General features: G+C 44.2%; 1 protein-coding gene and 1 long non-coding RNA gene across 2 annotated transcripts in view; one reads left to right on the forward strand and one right to left on the reverse strand.

The window, feature by feature from the left end:
- The window catches only part of LOC110970056 (kinesin-like protein KIF1C), a 47552-nt gene extending 29865 nt beyond the window's left edge, over positions 1-17687 (forward strand). The window contains 13 exon segments of the mRNA XM_051944559.1: positions 336-411; positions 3478-3557; positions 3754-3848; positions 8574-8657; positions 9293-9473; positions 9655-9727; positions 11081-11179; positions 11278-11439; positions 12975-13268; positions 13699-13788; positions 13871-14093; positions 14372-14857; positions 14860-17687. Coding sequence (XP_051800519.1) covers positions 336-411; positions 3478-3557; positions 3754-3848; positions 8574-8657; positions 9293-9473; positions 9655-9727; positions 11081-11179; positions 11278-11439; positions 12975-13268; positions 13699-13788; positions 13871-14093; positions 14372-14857; positions 14860-15215 — 2299 coding nt within the window. The 3' untranslated portion in view covers positions 15216-17687.
- On the reverse strand, positions 5899-7779 carry LOC127532625 (uncharacterized). Its single transcript, XR_007940148.1, has 6 exons — positions 7231-7779; positions 6810-7040; positions 6432-6725; positions 6222-6368; positions 6138-6179; positions 5899-6095 (listed from the first exon to the last, which is right to left on the reverse strand). It is a non-coding gene; the product is annotated as an uncharacterized LOC127532625 (long non-coding RNA).
- Positions 17688-18569: the final 882 nt, after the last annotated feature.

Genomic DNA, 18569 nt, shown 5'->3' on the forward strand with positions numbered 1-18569 from the left:
CTCCAAATTGCCTAAAATATCTTTGATTGACTTCACTAACTCTAAATTTGTCATAAAAGTTTTGAAGTTTCCCCAAACTCTTTGATTTCAAACCGACCTGAGGTGCTTCTGAAATCACAAACTGTACGTTATCGGAAGTTAAAGCTAATGTGGTTTTTATAGCGTCGTGTTGTCATCATGAGAAGACCCAGAGATTCCTCGGCCGAGGAATCTCTGGGTCTTCTCGTGACGACAACAAAAACTCGTTGGATGAGTAGAGAGATTTACAAACACAGAAAAAGTGATTATGAAGCGGTGAGACACCTAGTGGATGATTTCTGTGTGTTTCCTCCCAGAGAGGCCCTGCTGGCTGAGATGGGCGTCTCCATAAAGGAAGACGGAGGAACTCTGGGCGTCTTCTCTCCTAAAGGGGTGAGTTTACTGCCTCTGTCGTCACTTCCTGTTTCCTGTTTCTGTATCTATCGTGTGGAATTCATCCTGAAAACACTCTGCTCTTTTAAAAGTCTGAAAACGCTTTGTGGTGTTCTTTAGGCTGTGTTCCAAGTTATTATGTATATGTAGATTTTTTTTTCCATATTTCCTATATTGTCATTAAAAATGACCGTCGGTACAATTTTTTTTATCCTCAACTGTTACATTTTAATCAGGATTTTATTAAACTAAACTTCAGATGATGACGACAGTATTTTTTTTTTAATTAACTCAAAATACAGCGTTCCAAATTATTATGCACAACAGAGTTTCAGAGCATTCAACAGGTTGTAAAGAATTGAAAATGGAAATCTGTAATATTTTCTACATTGGGAGATGTTTTTTTTTCTCAAGATAAATGCTCTTTCAATCAGAAACATCTTTACAGGTCAAGTTACACGTTATCATAGGAGCCCTTCTTGGATGTCACCTTCACAACTCTCCCCTCCATTGAGCTTGAGAGTCCATATGGAGCTTCTGCCTGGATTTCGTTTGCATTTTGTCATTTTAAACTCATTTCAACTTATTTTTGGGGGAGTTTTCTATTTAAAAACAGTCTCAGGGAGCTAACATTGACAAATCATTTCTCCTCCTCCTTGCCAAAATCGACCCACTTGTGATAGACATCAACAACAAGCTTTACAGTCTTAAATAGTCCATCTGTCTGACTTTACATAGAAGTCCTTTTAGTTCTATTTTTTTGTCCTAAATTGACTCAAATTGACCAGAATTGCCTCCCAGAGCAGCTGTTTTCAGGTATACTGGCGCCCATCCTGATAGGTCTTCCTCTTAAGGTCTCTACACAATGAGTGACTTTCAGCTGTCCCAGATGAAAGATACCAACAGTGAGAGAATGGTGGCGATATCTTTGGTCTGGGCTCTAAATCAGTGGTCCTACGTCACACTGTGATACAGGTTCAAGGACGGCCATCGTCATGGTGACCAAAGACAAGCTGCCGTAAAATTCTGACTGTCAGAAATTTAGGGTGCGACCTACATCAAATAACTAACCAATAGAAATGCAGTATGAAATGACATGCTGATCAATAAACCCAGATAGATGATTTGACAAAATGCATCCAAACAAGTATGTGGGATTTAAACAGAAAACACAGCATGGTAGCCTTTTGGACATGTCCTCCTGCTTGGACCACAACCGGACAGAAAAGGATGAAGCGTGGAAGGATATAGCAGCTCCCTGGTTAGCAACCTAGCATTAGCGGCTACTAAACACACAGACACTGCTGTAAATAGTGGCCACATGACTTAGTTTATATTATTACATAAATGAAAATTAAATCCGTTCATGTTTGGCTAGTTTCCCTGTGATTGTAGGGTTCATGTTTGGCTAGTTTCCCTGTGAATGTAGGGTTCATGTTTGGCTAGTTTCCCTGTGATTGTAGGGTTCATGTTTGGCTAGTTTCTCTCTGATTGTACAGTTTATGTTTGGCTAGTTTCCCTGTGATTGTAGGGTTCATGTGTGGCTAGTTTTCCTGTGATTGTAGGGTTCATGTGTGGCTAGTTTTCCTGTGATTGTAGGGTTCATGTGTGGCTAGTTTTCCTGTGATTGTAGGGTTCATGTTTGGCTAGTTTCCCTGTGATTGTGGGGTTCATGTTTGACTAGTTTCCCTGTGAATATAGGGTTCATGTTTGGCTAGTTTCTCTCTGATTGTACAGTTTATGTTTGGCTATTTTCCCTGTGATTGTAGGGTTCATGTGTGGCTAGTTTCCCTGTGAATGTAGGGTTCATGTTTGGCTAGTTTCCCTGTGATTGTAGGGTTCATGTTTGGCTAGTTTCCCTGTGATTGTGGGGTTCATGTTTGACTAGTTTCCCTGTGAATATAGGGTTCATGTTTGGCTAGTTTCCCTGTGATTGTAGGGCTCATGTTTGGCTAGTTTCCCTGTGATTGTAGAGTTCATGTTTGGCTAGTTTCCCTGTGATTGTAGAGTTCATGTTTGGCTAGTTTCCCTGTGAATGTAGGGTTCATGTTTGGCTAGTTTCCCTGTGATTGTAGGGTTCATGTTTGGCTAGTTTCTCTGTGATTGTAGGAGCTCCGTTTATGCTTCGGTTGTTTATTTTTCATGGTTGAACGGCACACGCTGATGACGTTATATTCTTCGTTCACGTCGACTCACGTACATCGTAGGTTGAGATTCAGCTGCGTTTTCATCATGCATCTGCACAGAGCAAACTTCACGTTGTGCCCAAAGATTATTAGAATCATGTTGTTCAGCGTAGCAAAACTGTGGACTTAGAAGAACGCATAGTGTGTGGAGAGACCTTTAAGGAAGCTCCATAGGTTCTCAGTAGGGTTGAAGTCAGGGGGTGATGGTGACCACACCATGATTTTCTCATGTTTCTCATACCAGCTTACTCCCCATTATTCCGGCCTAAAACATCACTCTACCACCTCCCTGCTGACGACGCAGCCTTGTTGGGACGATTGCCATCCAACAGACATCCAGAGCTCCATCCAGTGTAGCACGGCATTCAGCAGTGAACAGGGCTGGTCTTCATGTATTTCTCAGCCCACTGTTCATCCTTGTGAGCATTGATTAGGGGTGGTGAAAATGCAGCTTTAAGCACAACTGCAAACCTCTGAAGGATCACACATGTATCTTTTCACAGTCAGGTGATCTCTCTTACGTTGTAGTGAAATTTCCAATGTTTTCGTACCTTTTGCAAGGCGTTGCAATGTTTCATGCTTTTCATCTGAAACCCGTGACTTGCTTGATAATGTGGAACGTCCTCCTTCAGTGGTTTACCTTTAATTAGGCTCACCTGCCGAATTAACGATCAAACCTGTCTTTTAAACAGACAGCAAAACGTTTCATTGGAAACCACAAACCAAATGTTTATTTAACTGAAATCCTACGTGCATAATCATTTGGAACACAGTTTTCATTGCAGAACGGCTCGTAAAGACGGGAAACTGGTTTTTAAGTGTGTTTAAGCTCCTCCAGTGATGAAGAAATGAATCATTTGAAGTCCTCGTGTGTTTGCAGACACCTCATCTAGTCAACCTGAATGAAGACCCTTTGATGTCCGAGTGTCTCCTCTACTACATCAAGGAGGGATTCACCAGGTGAGTCGTCCACATGAGTTTACCTTCTTCTGACTCTGGTCTTCTCTTCCTGAGACGGTCAGAGCAGCTCCAACATTCAGGAGTTTGATTGAAAATCATGTCCTCTTTCTACTACTTCTTTTTCTTCTTCTTCTTCTTCTTCTTCTTCTTCTCCTATTATTATTATTGTTATTAAAATCTGTCCTGTGTGTCTCAGGGTTGGACAGCAGGACGTGGACATCAAGCTGTCGGGTCACTTCATAAAGGAGATCCACTGTGTGTTCGTCAGTGAGACCAATGATCAGGGAGAAGGTGAGACGTCTGTCTGTCTGTAGACCGTCTGTCTGTTTCAGATTTTCGTCCTTCTTTGAACTCAGATGTTCTTTAAGGACTGAGCAGAGTGAGAGTGGCTGAGAGTCTGAGCTCCTAATAAATAAACACAATAACACAATAAAGGTCTGCAGAAATTCAGTTCTGTGATGTTTTCCTCAGAAGTTATGAAGCGTTAACTCTCCGAACTCCAAGCAGTTTATGGGTTTTTGTGGGTTTTTTTGTCTAAAATGATGATAAAGTCTCAAAGTTGCCTAAAGCGGCTTGAAATGACAACTTAAGTGACTCTAGATTTGTCAAAAATGATTCCAAACTCTTGCAAAATGACACGAAACTCGTCAACAATGACAAAAATCGTGTTCTGAAACATGTTCAGATTGACTCAGAATTCTCCAAAATGTCTAAAAAAAACTTGTAGACTTTCCAAAATGATTTACAGTTCATCCAAAATGATAGTAAATGTGTCCATAGGTATTGATATTTGTCCAAAACGTTATAAATATCACAAATTTTAGTTATCCAAATTGACTAAAACCTGTCTAAAACATAACGTTGCTCAAAATATACCAAAAATATATTTAAAACAAAAATCACTGAAACCTGTCTGAAATGACTTTAAAGTTGTCTGAAATTACTAGAAACCGGTCTGAAATTATTTAAAATTTCCCCACCATGTCTCAGAATGTCTCCAGATTGACTCAAACCGTCCAAACTTGCTCTGTGTTCAAAGTGATGTAAACTTTGACTAAAATTCCATAAAACTTGTCCAAAACATCCCAAAATTTCTACACGACGACTCCAACTTGTACAAAGTGACTGAAAATTGTAGACAAGCATCCCCACAATGGCTATGATTTGGTTAAAAAGTCACAAATTTGCATAAAAGGTTTTTAAACAATGGCTTCAGTGACTCTAAATGGGTCCAAAATGACTTGAAACTGTCCAAAATGACTCATAATTTATCCAAAATGGCTAAAAACTTGTCTCAGGTGAGTTAAAACTTGGCAAAATGGATGCTAAATCTGTCTAAAATGACTATGATTTGTCTGGAAAGTCTGAAATATGCCTTAAATGTCTTTAAACAATGACTCCAGTGACTCAGAATTGGTCCAGATGATTCAAACTCATCCAAAACACTCAGAATCAACACAAAAGACCAATTTTTTTTTTTTCCAAAATTATGAAAACCCTGCTCCAGCTTTTTCAAAGCCTGGGCAAATTGACTCGATATTTGTCTAAAATGACTTGAAACTCTGTAAAATTACTCAAAATTTATCCAAAATGGCCAAAAACGTGCCCCAACTCAGTTCAGACTTGTCAAAATTGACCCTAAATTTGTCCAAAATGACTACAAAACATTCAGAAATCCTCAAAATTGCCTAAAATATCTTTAAACAACGACTCCAATGACTCTAAATTGGTTAAAAATGGCTCGAAAGTGTCCAAAATAAGTCAAATTCGGCCAAATTGGCTCGACATTTGTCCAGAATGACTTGAAACATGTCCAAAATTGCTCATGTGTCCAAAGTTACTATTTTGTTCAAATTGGCCTAAAATGTCTTTAAACAGTGACTGCAGTGACTCTAACTTGGTTCAAAATGACTTGAAACTGTCAAGAATTTCTCAGAATTTACCCAAAATGGCTGAAAATCTTGTCCCAACTGAGCTGAAACTCGTGGAAATTGACTCTAAATGTCTCCAAAATGACTGCAAATTGTTCAGAAAGTCCATAAAATTGCCTAAAATCTCTTGAAACAACGTCTCCAGTGACTCTAAATTGGTCCAAAATGTCTTGAAATTTTCCAGAACTCATTTCTTAACCATCCCAAATTTAAGCTGATATTTTGTTATTTTTCAGCACATTTTACAGTTTCAGTCTGATAAAAGTTGTCTTGTTTCAGTGATATTATTGTTTTGGGGTTCGGAGGGTTAAACAGATGTTCAAACAGCTGCTTTGTGTGGGTGTGTCCAGTGAGTGACTCTTTCTTCTTCTTCTCTCTGTAAAAGCTGCCAGGAAATCTGTCAGGTATCGTTCAACAGTCACTGCTACTAGTTGCCATGGTGACGTCACCCGCTCATTCATGTTTCCTGTGCCCCTCGCCCCGCCCCGACATCCTCTCTACTGTGTGTCTGACTGTAAATTCACCCATCGTGTGTGGTTGTCCACGTCAGACCAGGCAGCCTGGAGGCCTCATCTCACCACAAATCAAGACCTTGGTCACCACAAACCTGTCCAAAAGGACTCCAAACCTGTCCAAAGGGACTCCAAACCTGTCCAAAGGGACTCCAAACCTGTCCAAAAGGACTCCAAACCTGTCCAAAGGGACTCCAAACCTGTCCAAAGGGACTCCGAACCTGTCCAAAAGGACTCCAAACCTGTCCAAAGGGACTCCAAACCTGTCCAAAAGGACTCCGAACCTGTCCAAAAGGACTCCAAACCTGTCCAAAGGGACTCCGAACCTGTCCAAAGGGACTCCAAACCTGTCCAAAAGGACTCCGAACCTGTCCAAAAGGACTCCGAACCTGTCCAAAAGGACTCCGAACCTGTCCAAAGGGACTCCAAACCTGTCCAAAAGGACTCCGAACCTGTCCAAAAGGACTCCGAACCTGTCCAAAGGGACTCCGAACCTGTCCAAAGGGACTCCGAACCTGTCCAAAAGGACTCCGAACCTGTCCAAAGGGACTCCAATCCTGTCCAAAGGGACTCCAAACCTGTCCAAAAGGACTCCAAACCTGTCCAAAAGGACTCCAAACCTGTCCAAAAGGACTCCAAACCTGTCCAAAGGGACTCCAAACCTGTCCAAAAGGACTCCAAACCTGTCCAAAAGGACTCCAAACCTGTCCAAAGGGACTCCAAACCTGTCCAAAAGGACTCCAAACCTGTCCAAAAGGACTCCAATCCTGTCCAAAGGGACTCCAAACCTGTCCAAAAGGACTCCAAACCTGTCCAAAAGGACTCCAAACCTGTCCAAAAGGACTCCAAACCTGTCCAAAGGGACTCCAAACCTGTCCAAAAGGACTCCAAACCTGTCCAAAAGGACTCCAAACCTGTCCAAAGGGACTCCAATCCTGTCCAAAGGGACTCCAAACCTGTCCAAAAGGACTCCAAACCTGTCCAAAAGGACTCCAAACCTGTCCAAAAGGACTCCAAACCTGTCCAAAGGGACTCCAAACCTGTCCAAAAGGACTCCAAACCTGTCCAAAAGGACTCCAAACCTGTCCAAAGGGACTCCAAACCTGTCCAAAAGGACTCCAAACCTGTCCAAAAGGACTCCAATCCTGTCCAAAGGGACTCCAAACCTGTCCAAAAGGACTCCAAACCTGTCCAAAAGGACTCCAAACCTGTCCCAAAGGGACTCCAAACCTGTCCAAAAGGACTCCAAACCTGTCCAAAAGGACTCCAATCCTGTCCAAAGGGACTCCAAACCTGTCCAAAAGGACTCCAAACCTGTCCAAAAGGACTCCAAACCTGTCCAAAAGGACTCCAAACCTGTCCAAAGGGACTCCAAACCTGTCCAAAAGGACTCCAAACCTGTCCAAAGGGACTCCAAACCTGTCCAAAGGGACTCCAATCCTGTCCAAAAGGACTCCAAACCTGTCCAAAAGGACTCCAAACCTGTCCAAAAGGACTCCAAACCTGTCCTAGGGACTCCAAACCTGTCCAAAAGGACTCCGAACCTGTCCAAAGGGACTCCAAACCTGTCCAAAAGGACTCCAAACCTGTCCAAAAGGACTCCAAACCTGTCCAAAAGGACTCCAAACCTGTCCTAGGGACTCCAAACCTGTCCAAAGGGACTCCGAACCTGTCCAAAGGGACTCCAATGACGCCAAGTTGGACCAAAATGACTCCAATTAAAGTCTATATGACTCCAAGTGGAGCCAAAATGAGTCTGAATGTGTCCAAAATTACCAATAATAACTCAAAGCAACTTCAAACTTGTGCTAAGCTCTCAACATTTGGACACAACACCAACTTGTCCAAAGTGACTAAAAATAGTCGAGAAGCATGTCCAGATTTTTTTAAAATGTGTCACAAATTACTTGAAACTTGTTCAAAACATCTAAAAAAAAAATGTGTCCACAATGACTCAAAATGAGTCCAAAATGGCTAAAACGACGTTCACGAGTCAAAATGTGTCCTAAACTTTGTCCAACTTGTCTCAAACTTCCCATAACTATGGGAAGAAGTTACATTCCCGTAACTTTAAACCTCTAAAATGACTAAAACTTGTCCAAAATGATTCAAACTTGTCCAGAATTATTATAAATTTGTGCAAAATAATTTAAAGCTTGAAACTTGTCCTAAATGTCACAAAACCAAAACTTGTCTGACATGCCTCAAAAGGTCCCTAACTCAACTCCAAAACACCCTGTCCAAAAGACTTGAAACTTGTCCAAAATAATACAAAATGGTCCAAAAATCATTTTAAACTTGTCCAAAATGACTCAAAATGTATGAAAATACATTACAACCTGTCCAAAATAACTAGAGACTTGACCGACATGTCTCATAAGGTCTCTAAATTGACTCAACTGTCCAGAATGACTTTAAATGTGTCCAGAGACTCTACAAATGTGTCCAGAACTCCTTAGACGTTGTCGGACGCTGCAGCAGGTCCTGATCTCCAGATGAGGCCTCCATATGTTTGGTGTCCTTCAGGTGTTTGGTCCAGATGTTGAAGTTGTTTGCCGCTCGTCTCTCTGCAGTGGTCGTCACTCTGGAGCCGCTGGTCGGAGCAGAAACCTACGTCAACGGGAAGCAGATCAGTGAAGCCGTGGTTCTGAAACAAGGTTCGTTAACTAATTATTATATTCAGGACTAAAGAACCATTAAATCAGGGTCAGTTGGGAGTCTCTCTGGGTCGTTCCTCTCTCTTGTTGGCAATGTTTCATGTCTGTTGGTGTTTGTTTTGATTAGTTTTGCGTGTCTTTTCTTTTGTTTTGCATCTGTTTGTGTTTATTTTTTTCTATCTTTTTCACCAATTTTAATATCTTTTTCATCATTTTGTGTGTCTCTGGTTATGCCATGTCTCTGCAATTATTTGATTTCTCTTTGCAATCGTTTTGCGTCTTTGTGAATAATCTACATTTTATTCTGGTGTTTTTCTTTGTTCTGCATCTGTTTGTGGCATTTTTGCATCTTTGTTTAGTCAGTTTTAATGTCTTTCTCATCATTTTGTATCTTTTTTTACTTGCGTTTGTCTGTTTTTGGTCTTTTTGGGGATCTTTTCAGTAGTTTTCTGTCAATTGTGATCTCTTTCTCACCATTTTGGGTTTCTTTGATGATATTTTGTGTCTTTTTATTCTTTTGTGTCTTTCTCTGTTTTATTAGTCTTTGTGTTTGAGTTACTTTGTGTGTTGTTGCGATTTGTTTTGTGTCCGTTGGCGTTTACTTGTGTTCATTTCGGCTTCCTGTCCGTTGCCAGGTAACCGCATAGTGATGGGGAAGAACCACGTGTTCCGGTTCAACCACCCAGAGCAGGCCAGGCTGGAGAGGGAGCGCAGCGTCACGGCCGACCAGCAGGGGGAGCCAGAGGACTGGAACTACGCCCAGAGGGAGCTGCTGGAGAAACAAGGCATCGACATCAAGCTGGAGATGGAGAAGAGGTGGGAAAAAAATACGTATTTACATGTTGACTGGGGGAAGAAAAACAGTACAACTCTGTGTATTATTTAATGGTAGTTGGTTCTTTCACCTGGGTTTTGCCGTATTTGAAATCTCAAAAATAATATATTTCTTGATGAAACAGACTCTTATTTACTTGATGTATGTGTGTTGTTGCTGCAGATTACAGGATATGGAGACTCAGTACCGTAAAGAGAAGGAGGAGGCCGACCTGCTGCTGGAGCAACACCGACTGGTACGAATAAATCAGCATGTTCATATAAAACCAAGCAAATCTGGACAAAGTTCCCCTCAGAACCTCCTCAGAACATCTGGCTCTTCATCTCCAGAGTTCTACCTTCATACTGTAAATATTTCCAGTTCCAGTTCCTTGGAGTCTATAGAGGAGAACGTCCCCTGTTCAAAATGCTAGAGCAGGCATCACCAGATGGCGGACCTCCGTCCAGATCCGGACTGAGTGATGGTTCTGTCTTTGGCCATTGATGAGTCTACAGATGTTACTGATAATGCCCAGCTTTCAGTGTGTGCCAGATTTTTCACAAAAGTAGTCTCACCAATGAAGACCTACATATCTGCATGGGAATGGTACTGACTCCATTCCAACCAAGACAGAAAATGCTGGTAGAGCAGTCACATGCACATTTCTCTCATTAAGAAAAGAATGAAGCAGTAGAAGAAGAAAAAGGTGGTGTTTAAAGCTCTGTTTGCATTTTTTACCTAAACGAGACACTTTTTATTTATTGTCTTCTGAAGATGTTGACCTTTTACACTTAAAGTGCAGACCTTCGTTTTTTAGGCTGGGACCTCTTTAATTTAAGAAAAAAGAGCTATAAGACACAAACTGGACTTTGGTTTGGACCTTTTACTTGGAGGAAATTTTAATAGCTGGATGTCAGTGACGTTTAATTGAATACCCCAGCTACTCTAGAACTTTCGCTAATTGCCGGTAGGTCTATTCTAGAACTTTCTCCAGTTGCCGGTAGGTCTACTCTAGAACTTTCTCCAGTTGTCGGAAGGTCTACTCTAGAACTTTCTCCAGTTGTTGGTAGGTCTACTCTAGAACTTTCTCCAGTTGTCGGTAGGTCTACTCTAGAATTTTCTCCAGTTGTCGGTAGGTCTACTCTAGAACTTTCTCCAGTTGTCGGTAGGTCTACTCTAGAACTTTCTCCAGTTGTTGGTAGGTCTACTCTAGAACTTTCTCCAGTTGTCGGTAGAGCTACTCTAGAACTTTCTCCAGTTGTCGGTAGGTCTACTCTAGAACTTTCTCCAGTTGTCGGTAGGGCTGCTCTAGAACTTTCTCCAGTTGTCGGTAGGTCTACTCTAGAACTTTCTACAGCTGTTGTCAGATCTACTCTAGAACTTTCTACATTTGTCGGTAGGTCTACTCTAGAACTTTCTACATTTGTCGGTAGGTCTACTCTAGAACTTTCTCCAGGGGACGTTCTCCTTTCCTGCTTCCAGTCTTTAAGTTTAGTCTCACTTAGAACATTCCAGGTCCTTGAATTCCATAGAGGTAGATCCACATTTCAGTATGCAGACAGGACCTAGAACTAGACTCTATAGAACCTCTAACTCTGACTATCTTCAGTATGCAGACAGCGACAGCGGCGACGACTCCGACAAGAGATCATGTGAAGAGAGCTGGAGGCTGATCTCCTCCCTGAGAGAGAAACTACCTGCAAACAAGGTACACCTGGACTCCTGTCTGTCCGTCTGTCCTTGGATGGACTGATGGTCCATGATTAAACTGTTCTATGAGCTCTGTCTCTGTGTGTTGTGTTCCAGGTGCAGACCATAGTGAAGCGATGTGGTCTACCCAGCAGCGGGAAGAGGAGGGAACCTCTCCGAGTCTACCAGATCCCCCAGAGGAGGAGGATCAGCAAAGACCCCAAACGGGTCACCATGGACGATCTCCGGATGCAGGCCGTCAAGGAGATCTGCTACGAGGTCTCGCATTTACACAACGTCCCCCTTTATCTGTCTGGTTTTAACCCTCTGAACCCCAAAACCTGTAATAAATAAGATATTTTCTTCAGAAAAAAATCAGCCAGGAACAATGGAAACATTAAGAATCCAACGGTCCTTGAATGTATCATCAGTGACTTCCTGTTCTGTTGAGAAACTCAAACAAATCTGAGCTTAAAACCATGAAAATTCATTAAAAAAAATCTCTATTAGCCATAAATAAATGGTTCTAACCAGATTCTGTACAAAAAAACCAAAACAGGTTGAACTGCAGGCAGTGAGAGGAAAACCAAAGCTAATGGATGAATAAGTAAATGCAGCAGAGCCAGAGAACAGAGGAGCAGGTTGTTGGAGATACATCCAGCCTGATGGAACATCTTTCTACAGATAATGAGCAGAGTAGAGAGGAAACTAGCAAATCTGACACAAAACGTCAAAAACAAAACAGTCGAAATCAAAAACAGAACAAGGGAAAGTTTAAAAACTGTCCCAGAAAGGCCAAAAAATTGACATAAGCGAGATGGAAAACAACAAGAACAAGACACACATGGTACTTTTCCACCAGCGCCTGCTTGGCTCAACTCTGTTTGTGAGGTTTTCCATCAGGGTGTAGTACCTGGTATCAGGTACTATTTTCCAAGCGAGCTGAGTGGAGCCGATAATGTGACGTCTACAGAGTAAAGGAAACTGATTGGACAGGGAGTGATGACACACGAGAGTGACTCCTTCACAAAAACCAGTGGGTGTTTCATGACTTTAAGAAACTTTTACATTATTTATCCCACTGGTGGTAAGCTCACTTTAAACAAACAAGTGTATTTTGAAAGTAACGTTGTTGTCTCCTGTATGCAGACAATAAGCTAGCTAGATAGCCATCAATGCTAACTGCATGGTCGGGCCGCCATGCTGCCACAACTCCACCCACAATGAGGTGGTACTCAACAATAATGGAAAACACCTAAACAGTGGAATCGAGTAGATACTGGTGGAACAGCTTCTAAAACGACTACGAAGAGACAAAACTGAACAACAGACAGATAAAACTGCAGCAATGAGACAGGCACAGTGAGGAAAAATTAACCTACAGCAGTGTTTCTTACACAGCATTACACAACCTGAGCTTTCTCAATATCCAGTATGCAAGTATAGACTCCTGAGAACGGGAGAACGCATCGTTAATGTGCATTTGGAACACCGGCGTACTTGATGACGACACCGTCTGGTCTCTGATTATATTTACCAGGGGTGACACAAATCCAGCCCACGGGGGATGAAAGATATTTGTCCTAAAAAGTGGGTCCTGACAGAAAAAAATTGAGAACCACTGAACTACAGTGAGGAAAAATTAGACAGGAGTAAAGAGAGAGATAAAAACAACCTAGTTAGAATTCAGAGGGTTAGCTATTCGTTTAAGTTGACTTTGACATTTTCCTTCTGCTGTCGTAATTAAAACCGGACATAAAGTAAGAAATTAACATAAGCTCAGAGTCTGACCTGCCCTGTGGCGCCCCCCTCAGGTGGCTCTGGGAGACTTCCGTCACTCCCGGCAGGAGATCGAAGCGCTGTCCATCGTCAAGATGAAGGAGCTCTGCCGGATGTACGCCAAGAAGGACGGCAGCGAGAGGGACAGCTGGAGGGCCGTGGCCCAGGACGTGTGCGACACGGTTGGCATCGGAGAGGAGAGGAGCCCCCCGGCCGAGGACGGAGGAGGTGGAGGAGGTGGTGGGGGAGGAGAGACGGGGGAGGCAGGGGAGAAAGGAAAGGTGTACGACCTGAAGGCTCACATCGACAAGCTGACCGACATCCTGGAGGTGAGTTCATCCGCTAACACCACACAGCTAGCAGCTAGGAGGCTACACAAACACCACACAGCTAGCAGCTAGGAGGCTACACAAACACCACACAGCTAGGAAGCTATGCGACAAGGTTAAATTAGAAAAACGAGACACAAAATGACAGTAATTAGACAAAATTACGCAGACGAGACAAAATTATGCCGAAGAGACACAAAATTACTCAAAGGAGACACAAAATGACAAAAACGAGACACAAAATTACGCAAACAAGACACAAAATTAAAAGTTAAATGAGATTTAAAAATGAGATTTGGAATTTAAACTGTTGGTTCGTCTTAGCATGCTATCGTTAGCATTATTTTGAATTGAATTTCCTTTCGGGGATTAATAAAGTTGTTGTATTGTCCTCATTGTATTAGCATGCTAACATGAGCTGTGTCTACAGGAGGTGAAGCTGCAGAACAACATGAAGGACGAGGAGATCAAAGCTCTAAGGGACCGGATGATCAAGATGGAGAGCATCATACCCGTCCAGGTATGTCCTCTCCTCACCTCACGCTCCGTCAGCTGATCTCCGTCATCCCAGTAACTCCTCTTTGACCCCCTCTCTTCTCCAGGACGACGATGTGAATGGCGAAGGAGGCGGGTGTCCCCAGACGGAAGGGGGTGGAGCCAATGACGGCCAGCCGGAGACCCGAGTCCAGCGGCTGATGGACGAGGACCCGGCGTTCAGGAGAGGGCGCCTCCGCTGGCTAAAGCAGGAACAGCAACGCATCCTGAACCTGCAGCAGCAGAACATCACCAAGAAGCTCCGAGGACAGAACCAGAACCAGAACCAAGGTGAGAACTGGCCAATGGCACCAGCGGCTAGCTGTAAATAACCTTCTTCTGAGTAAATGTACGCTGTTTAAAACTAACAGCAGTTTCAAGCTAACAAAGACTGTTATTAAAGCTAACAACAACAGTTTAAAGCTAACGAAGGCTGTTTTAAAAGCTAACAGCAGTTTAAAGCTAAGGAAGGCTGTTTTTAAAGCTAACGAAGGCTGTTCAAAGCTAACGAAGGCAGTTTTAAGCCAACGAAGGTTCTAAAGTTCTGGTTCTGGTCCCACCTCCTGCAGGTCAGAACTCCCCCGTTGTCCCGGTCCACCTCCCCGGTACTGGACGCTTCATCCCCCCCCAGGAGTGCAAGCTCAAGTTCCCCTTCAAGAGTAACCCCGCCCACCGTTTGTCATGGGGACCAGCCAGCGCCGCACTGCAGGCCCTAGGTCTGGGGGAGGGGGGCGACGGTGAGCCGAGGGAGGACGTGGGGGAGGGAGAGCCCTTCCCTTCCACGCCTCCCCCACAGGGTCCCGCCCTCCTGCCCCTCCCCTTCCCAGCCCCACCCCCTCGCATGCGCACCCCCAGTCCCCACCGCACCTGGCAGCAGCGTAACCAGGGCAACCAGGGCGGCTTCGGCTACCATCACCAGGGCAACAACCACAACCACCAGCGCCGCTACCGCCGCAACTCCCTGGACAACACTGCTCACGGTAGCTATGACAACGACCAGCAGCATGGCAGCGGGGGCAACAACGGTCACCAGGGGCGACCCAGACAGAGGAGGGGGCGTCGCCCGGGCCAGGGGGGGAAAGAGGAGGGAGGGGAGGAGGAGGAGGAGGAGGAGGAGGAGGAGGAGGAGGAGGAGGGGGAGGGGGTAGGGACAGAGACGGAGGTTTCCATTATAATCAACGCCAGCACCATCAGTACCACCACCACCCCTACTACAACCCCCACAATGCACCATTCCAGCCAGGACCTCATCCCAACTACCACAGCCTGCCGCGCTCTGGGGCCCCACCCCTTCCTGCTGACATGCTGCTGGGGGCGGGGCCGCCGCCGGGTGGGTGGGGCTTCACGCCACCGAGAATGAGACGGCAGTTCAGCGCACCGGACCTCAAACAGAACAAGGACACGCCCATCTGATGCATGGAGGCGTCTGATTGGCCGCGGGGACACAGGACGATCCTGATGCTGTAGCGACGAGAGCGTGTGTGTGTGTGTGTGTGTGTGTGTGTGTGTGTGTGTGTGTGTGTGTGTGTGTGTGTGTGTGTGTGTGTGTGTGTGTGTGTGTGTGTGTGTGTGTGTGTGTGTGTGTGTGTGTGTGTGTGTGTGTGTGCGTTTCAGCACTTTTACATTACTGTCACACACATCCTTCTGTCCTGCTGTGTGTGTTTTGTGTAGGTTGCTCCTAGCTTTTAGCACGAGTTAGCTGTTGCCATAGCGACACTGTTTTAGGAAATTTATATTTTTAATTTTGCGTCGTTTGTCTGAGGCTGTCGAACGGGATTTATTAGCACATTTTAGCTTCTCGTTGATATTCTGGTGTCAGATCGGTCTCTCTTTTTTGTGAGCATTAGCTTCTGTTAGCATGAAGGGTAAAGCATGTCGGTTAGCGTTCCAGTGGCTGGATGCTACGTTAACTTCAGGCTAGTCAGTTAGCATTCTGGATGCTACGTTAGCTTCAGGCTAGTCAGTTACCATTCTGGATGCTACATTAGCTTCAGGCTAGTCGGTTAGTGTTCTGGATGCTAAGTTAGCTTGAGGCTAGTCGGTTAGCATTCTGGATGCTACATTAAGTTCAGGCTAGTTGGTTAGTGTTCTGGATGCTACTTTAGCTTCAGGCTAGTCAATTAGCTTGAGCAGGGAGCAAAGGAGGCAACTAGTTTAGCACAAGTGGAAGTGTTAGCTTAGCCAAGGCGGCGTTCATGTTGCATGGGAAACCCAGTTTGTACATTGACATGTTTAGTGGATGTGATACTCAGAAGATAATGGTTTTTGTTTTATTCTTGCGTTCACCACAAACAACAACACAGATGTGAGATGGTTGAAACCAAAACTGTGGAGGATGATAGAAACAAACCTGCTAACGCTGACGTGAAACATGGTTTTTATCTTGTATCCTGCAACAAACGTCGTGCCGGAAGTTTAGCGATTTATCTATCGACTGTCCCGTGTGACTTGAATGCTGCATCAAACCAAAGAGCGTCTCTGTGGCGCCCCCTACAGGAACACAGAGATATTAGCTGAAGAAGAAAAGGAGGTGATTGTGACGTTTCAGTTTTTAAAGAGCTGTGTGTATATTTGATGCTTTTATTTTTGAAGAAACGTAATGGCGGTGAGTTCACTGTCTCTGGCAATCGTGGGAAATGTGGGAAGTGACTTGTTTGTGTGAGGATGGTGACAGGTTGTGGTTTAGGAAGGACTTCTGGGAAATGTAGTGAGAGAAGAGACGCCTGAAATAAGCTTTGAAGTAGAACGAGACACTACGACACGTTTGATGTCGACTTCCTGCTGTGAGGATCTGACACTACTTTACGCCACGCTGCCTTCAGGGCGCCGCAGGAAGACGGGGATTCTGGACGCCGTTTTCCAGATGTTCTCCACAGATTCTCGGCTTCCTGCGGCACCCTGAATGCAGCGTCAGCCTGCCCTGAGTGACGATGCATTCACTGTCGTCTGAACCCCGCCCACTCAGAGCAAGGCATTGTGGGAGATGACGAATGGAGCGTCTGCGGGCTCCGTGACTTTAAGACTTTTATTTTGAAGGGAGAGCTCAACACGAGTCACCACGACGATATCGAAAACACAAGAGGTGATTGGCCCGAGAACCATGACGTCAGCCGAGTTTTAGTTCGCTCTGCTGTCTCCGGAATCGACCAATCACAGGACAATCCTGAAACCTGCTGCCACCACCGGGCTTGATGGGAAATGGAGTTCCCTCTTCGTTTATGGTTTTTATCTTTTTCTTTTTTTTATTTCCAGCTTGGAAGGCCTCTGATTGGCTGTTTGTTTTACTTTCTCATGTATTCATTGGCTTCCTGTCTCTGAGTATTTTAACCCCGCCTACATGTTTGCTTTATGATGTCATCACGTCATCATCACTACTATTAATACAATTATTATGAAGTCGTTAATGTTTGGTTCTTCTGGAGGAGGTGTGTGTGTCTGTGTGTTAATGTGTTGTTATGTGTGTGTTTGTGTTACTTTTGACTCGTTTTCCTTCATGAAGCTGATTTTGTTGTTTTTTCTTCTAATCGTTTTTAGTTTTTATTTTTTTCGTTTGGAGGCTTGTGGAGGAGGAGGGGCCTGGGGGGGTCGTTGCCTCAGCAACCTGCAGTTTTCCCGCTGGCCCCGCCCACTCCCTCGCACCTCTGCTCCAATCGCAACCTCAGAATCTGTGACGTCACGACACGACGTCGCCTCCAGGCTCGGCAGACGTGAACATGATGACATCACGGTGTAGCCATCTTCCTATTGGCCCAGAGCTCCTCAGTTGCTTTTCTGTCTGTCGGGTTGTTTTTGTTTTTGTTGTTGTTGTTTTTGTTGTATCAGGAACCAATCTCAGGCTCTACCTGCAGACAACATGATGGCAATAAACTGTCAGTAAGAATCAAACCCAGACTCCTGTTTTACTGTGGTCCCTGAATGCCTCGAGCTTACTGATGTTCCCTGAACACCTCACCTGCCTCCAGAGCAACTACAATTTACAAATGTTCCCTAAATGCCTCACATGGCTCAGTAGATGCCACACTTTACAGATGTTCCCTAAACATCTCAAATGCATCAGTAGGCGCGACAATTTACCGATGTTTCCTAAAGGCATCACATGCATGGCAGATGGTGCTATTTACAGATGGTTTCTAAACATCTCGCGTTCATCAGCAGACCACAGCTAAGTTCGCTAAGCAACTCACATGCATTAGGTCCTACACTTTACCGATGTTCCTTAAAGGCGTCGTGTTCATCGGAAGATGCTTCAATTTACCAATGTTCCTTAAATGCCTCCTGTGCAGGCTTTCCACAGTTAACTGATGGCCCCTAAACGTCTCACATTCATCAAATACGATAAAATTTAGTTGTTCCCTAAATGTATCATGTGATGCAGTGAATTATGCGTTTTACAAATGTTCTTGAATGCCTCATGCATTAGATGCTAGAATTTACTGATGTTCCCTAAACACCTCACATGCATGGCAGATGCTGGTATTTACAGATGGGCCCTAAACATCTCGCATTCATCAACAGACCATAGTTTAGCGATGTTCCTTGAACACCTCACACGATGCAGCAAATTTTACATTTCACTTATGTTCCCTGAATGCCTCACACAGCTCGGTAGATGCTGCAATTTACAGATGTTCCTTAAACATCTCAAATCAGTAGACATTGCAGTTTACCGATGTCCCCTAAATGCCTCGTGCAGATGATCATTTTTACCACTGTTGAAGATTTACTGTTCCCTAAACGCCTCACATGTCTGGAAAACGTTACCGTTTC

This window comes from Acanthochromis polyacanthus, chromosome 24, assembly GCF_021347895.1.
Source record: "Acanthochromis polyacanthus isolate Apoly-LR-REF ecotype Palm Island chromosome 24, KAUST_Apoly_ChrSc, whole genome shotgun sequence".
Taxonomy (NCBI): domain Eukaryota; kingdom Metazoa; phylum Chordata; class Actinopteri; family Pomacentridae; genus Acanthochromis; species Acanthochromis polyacanthus.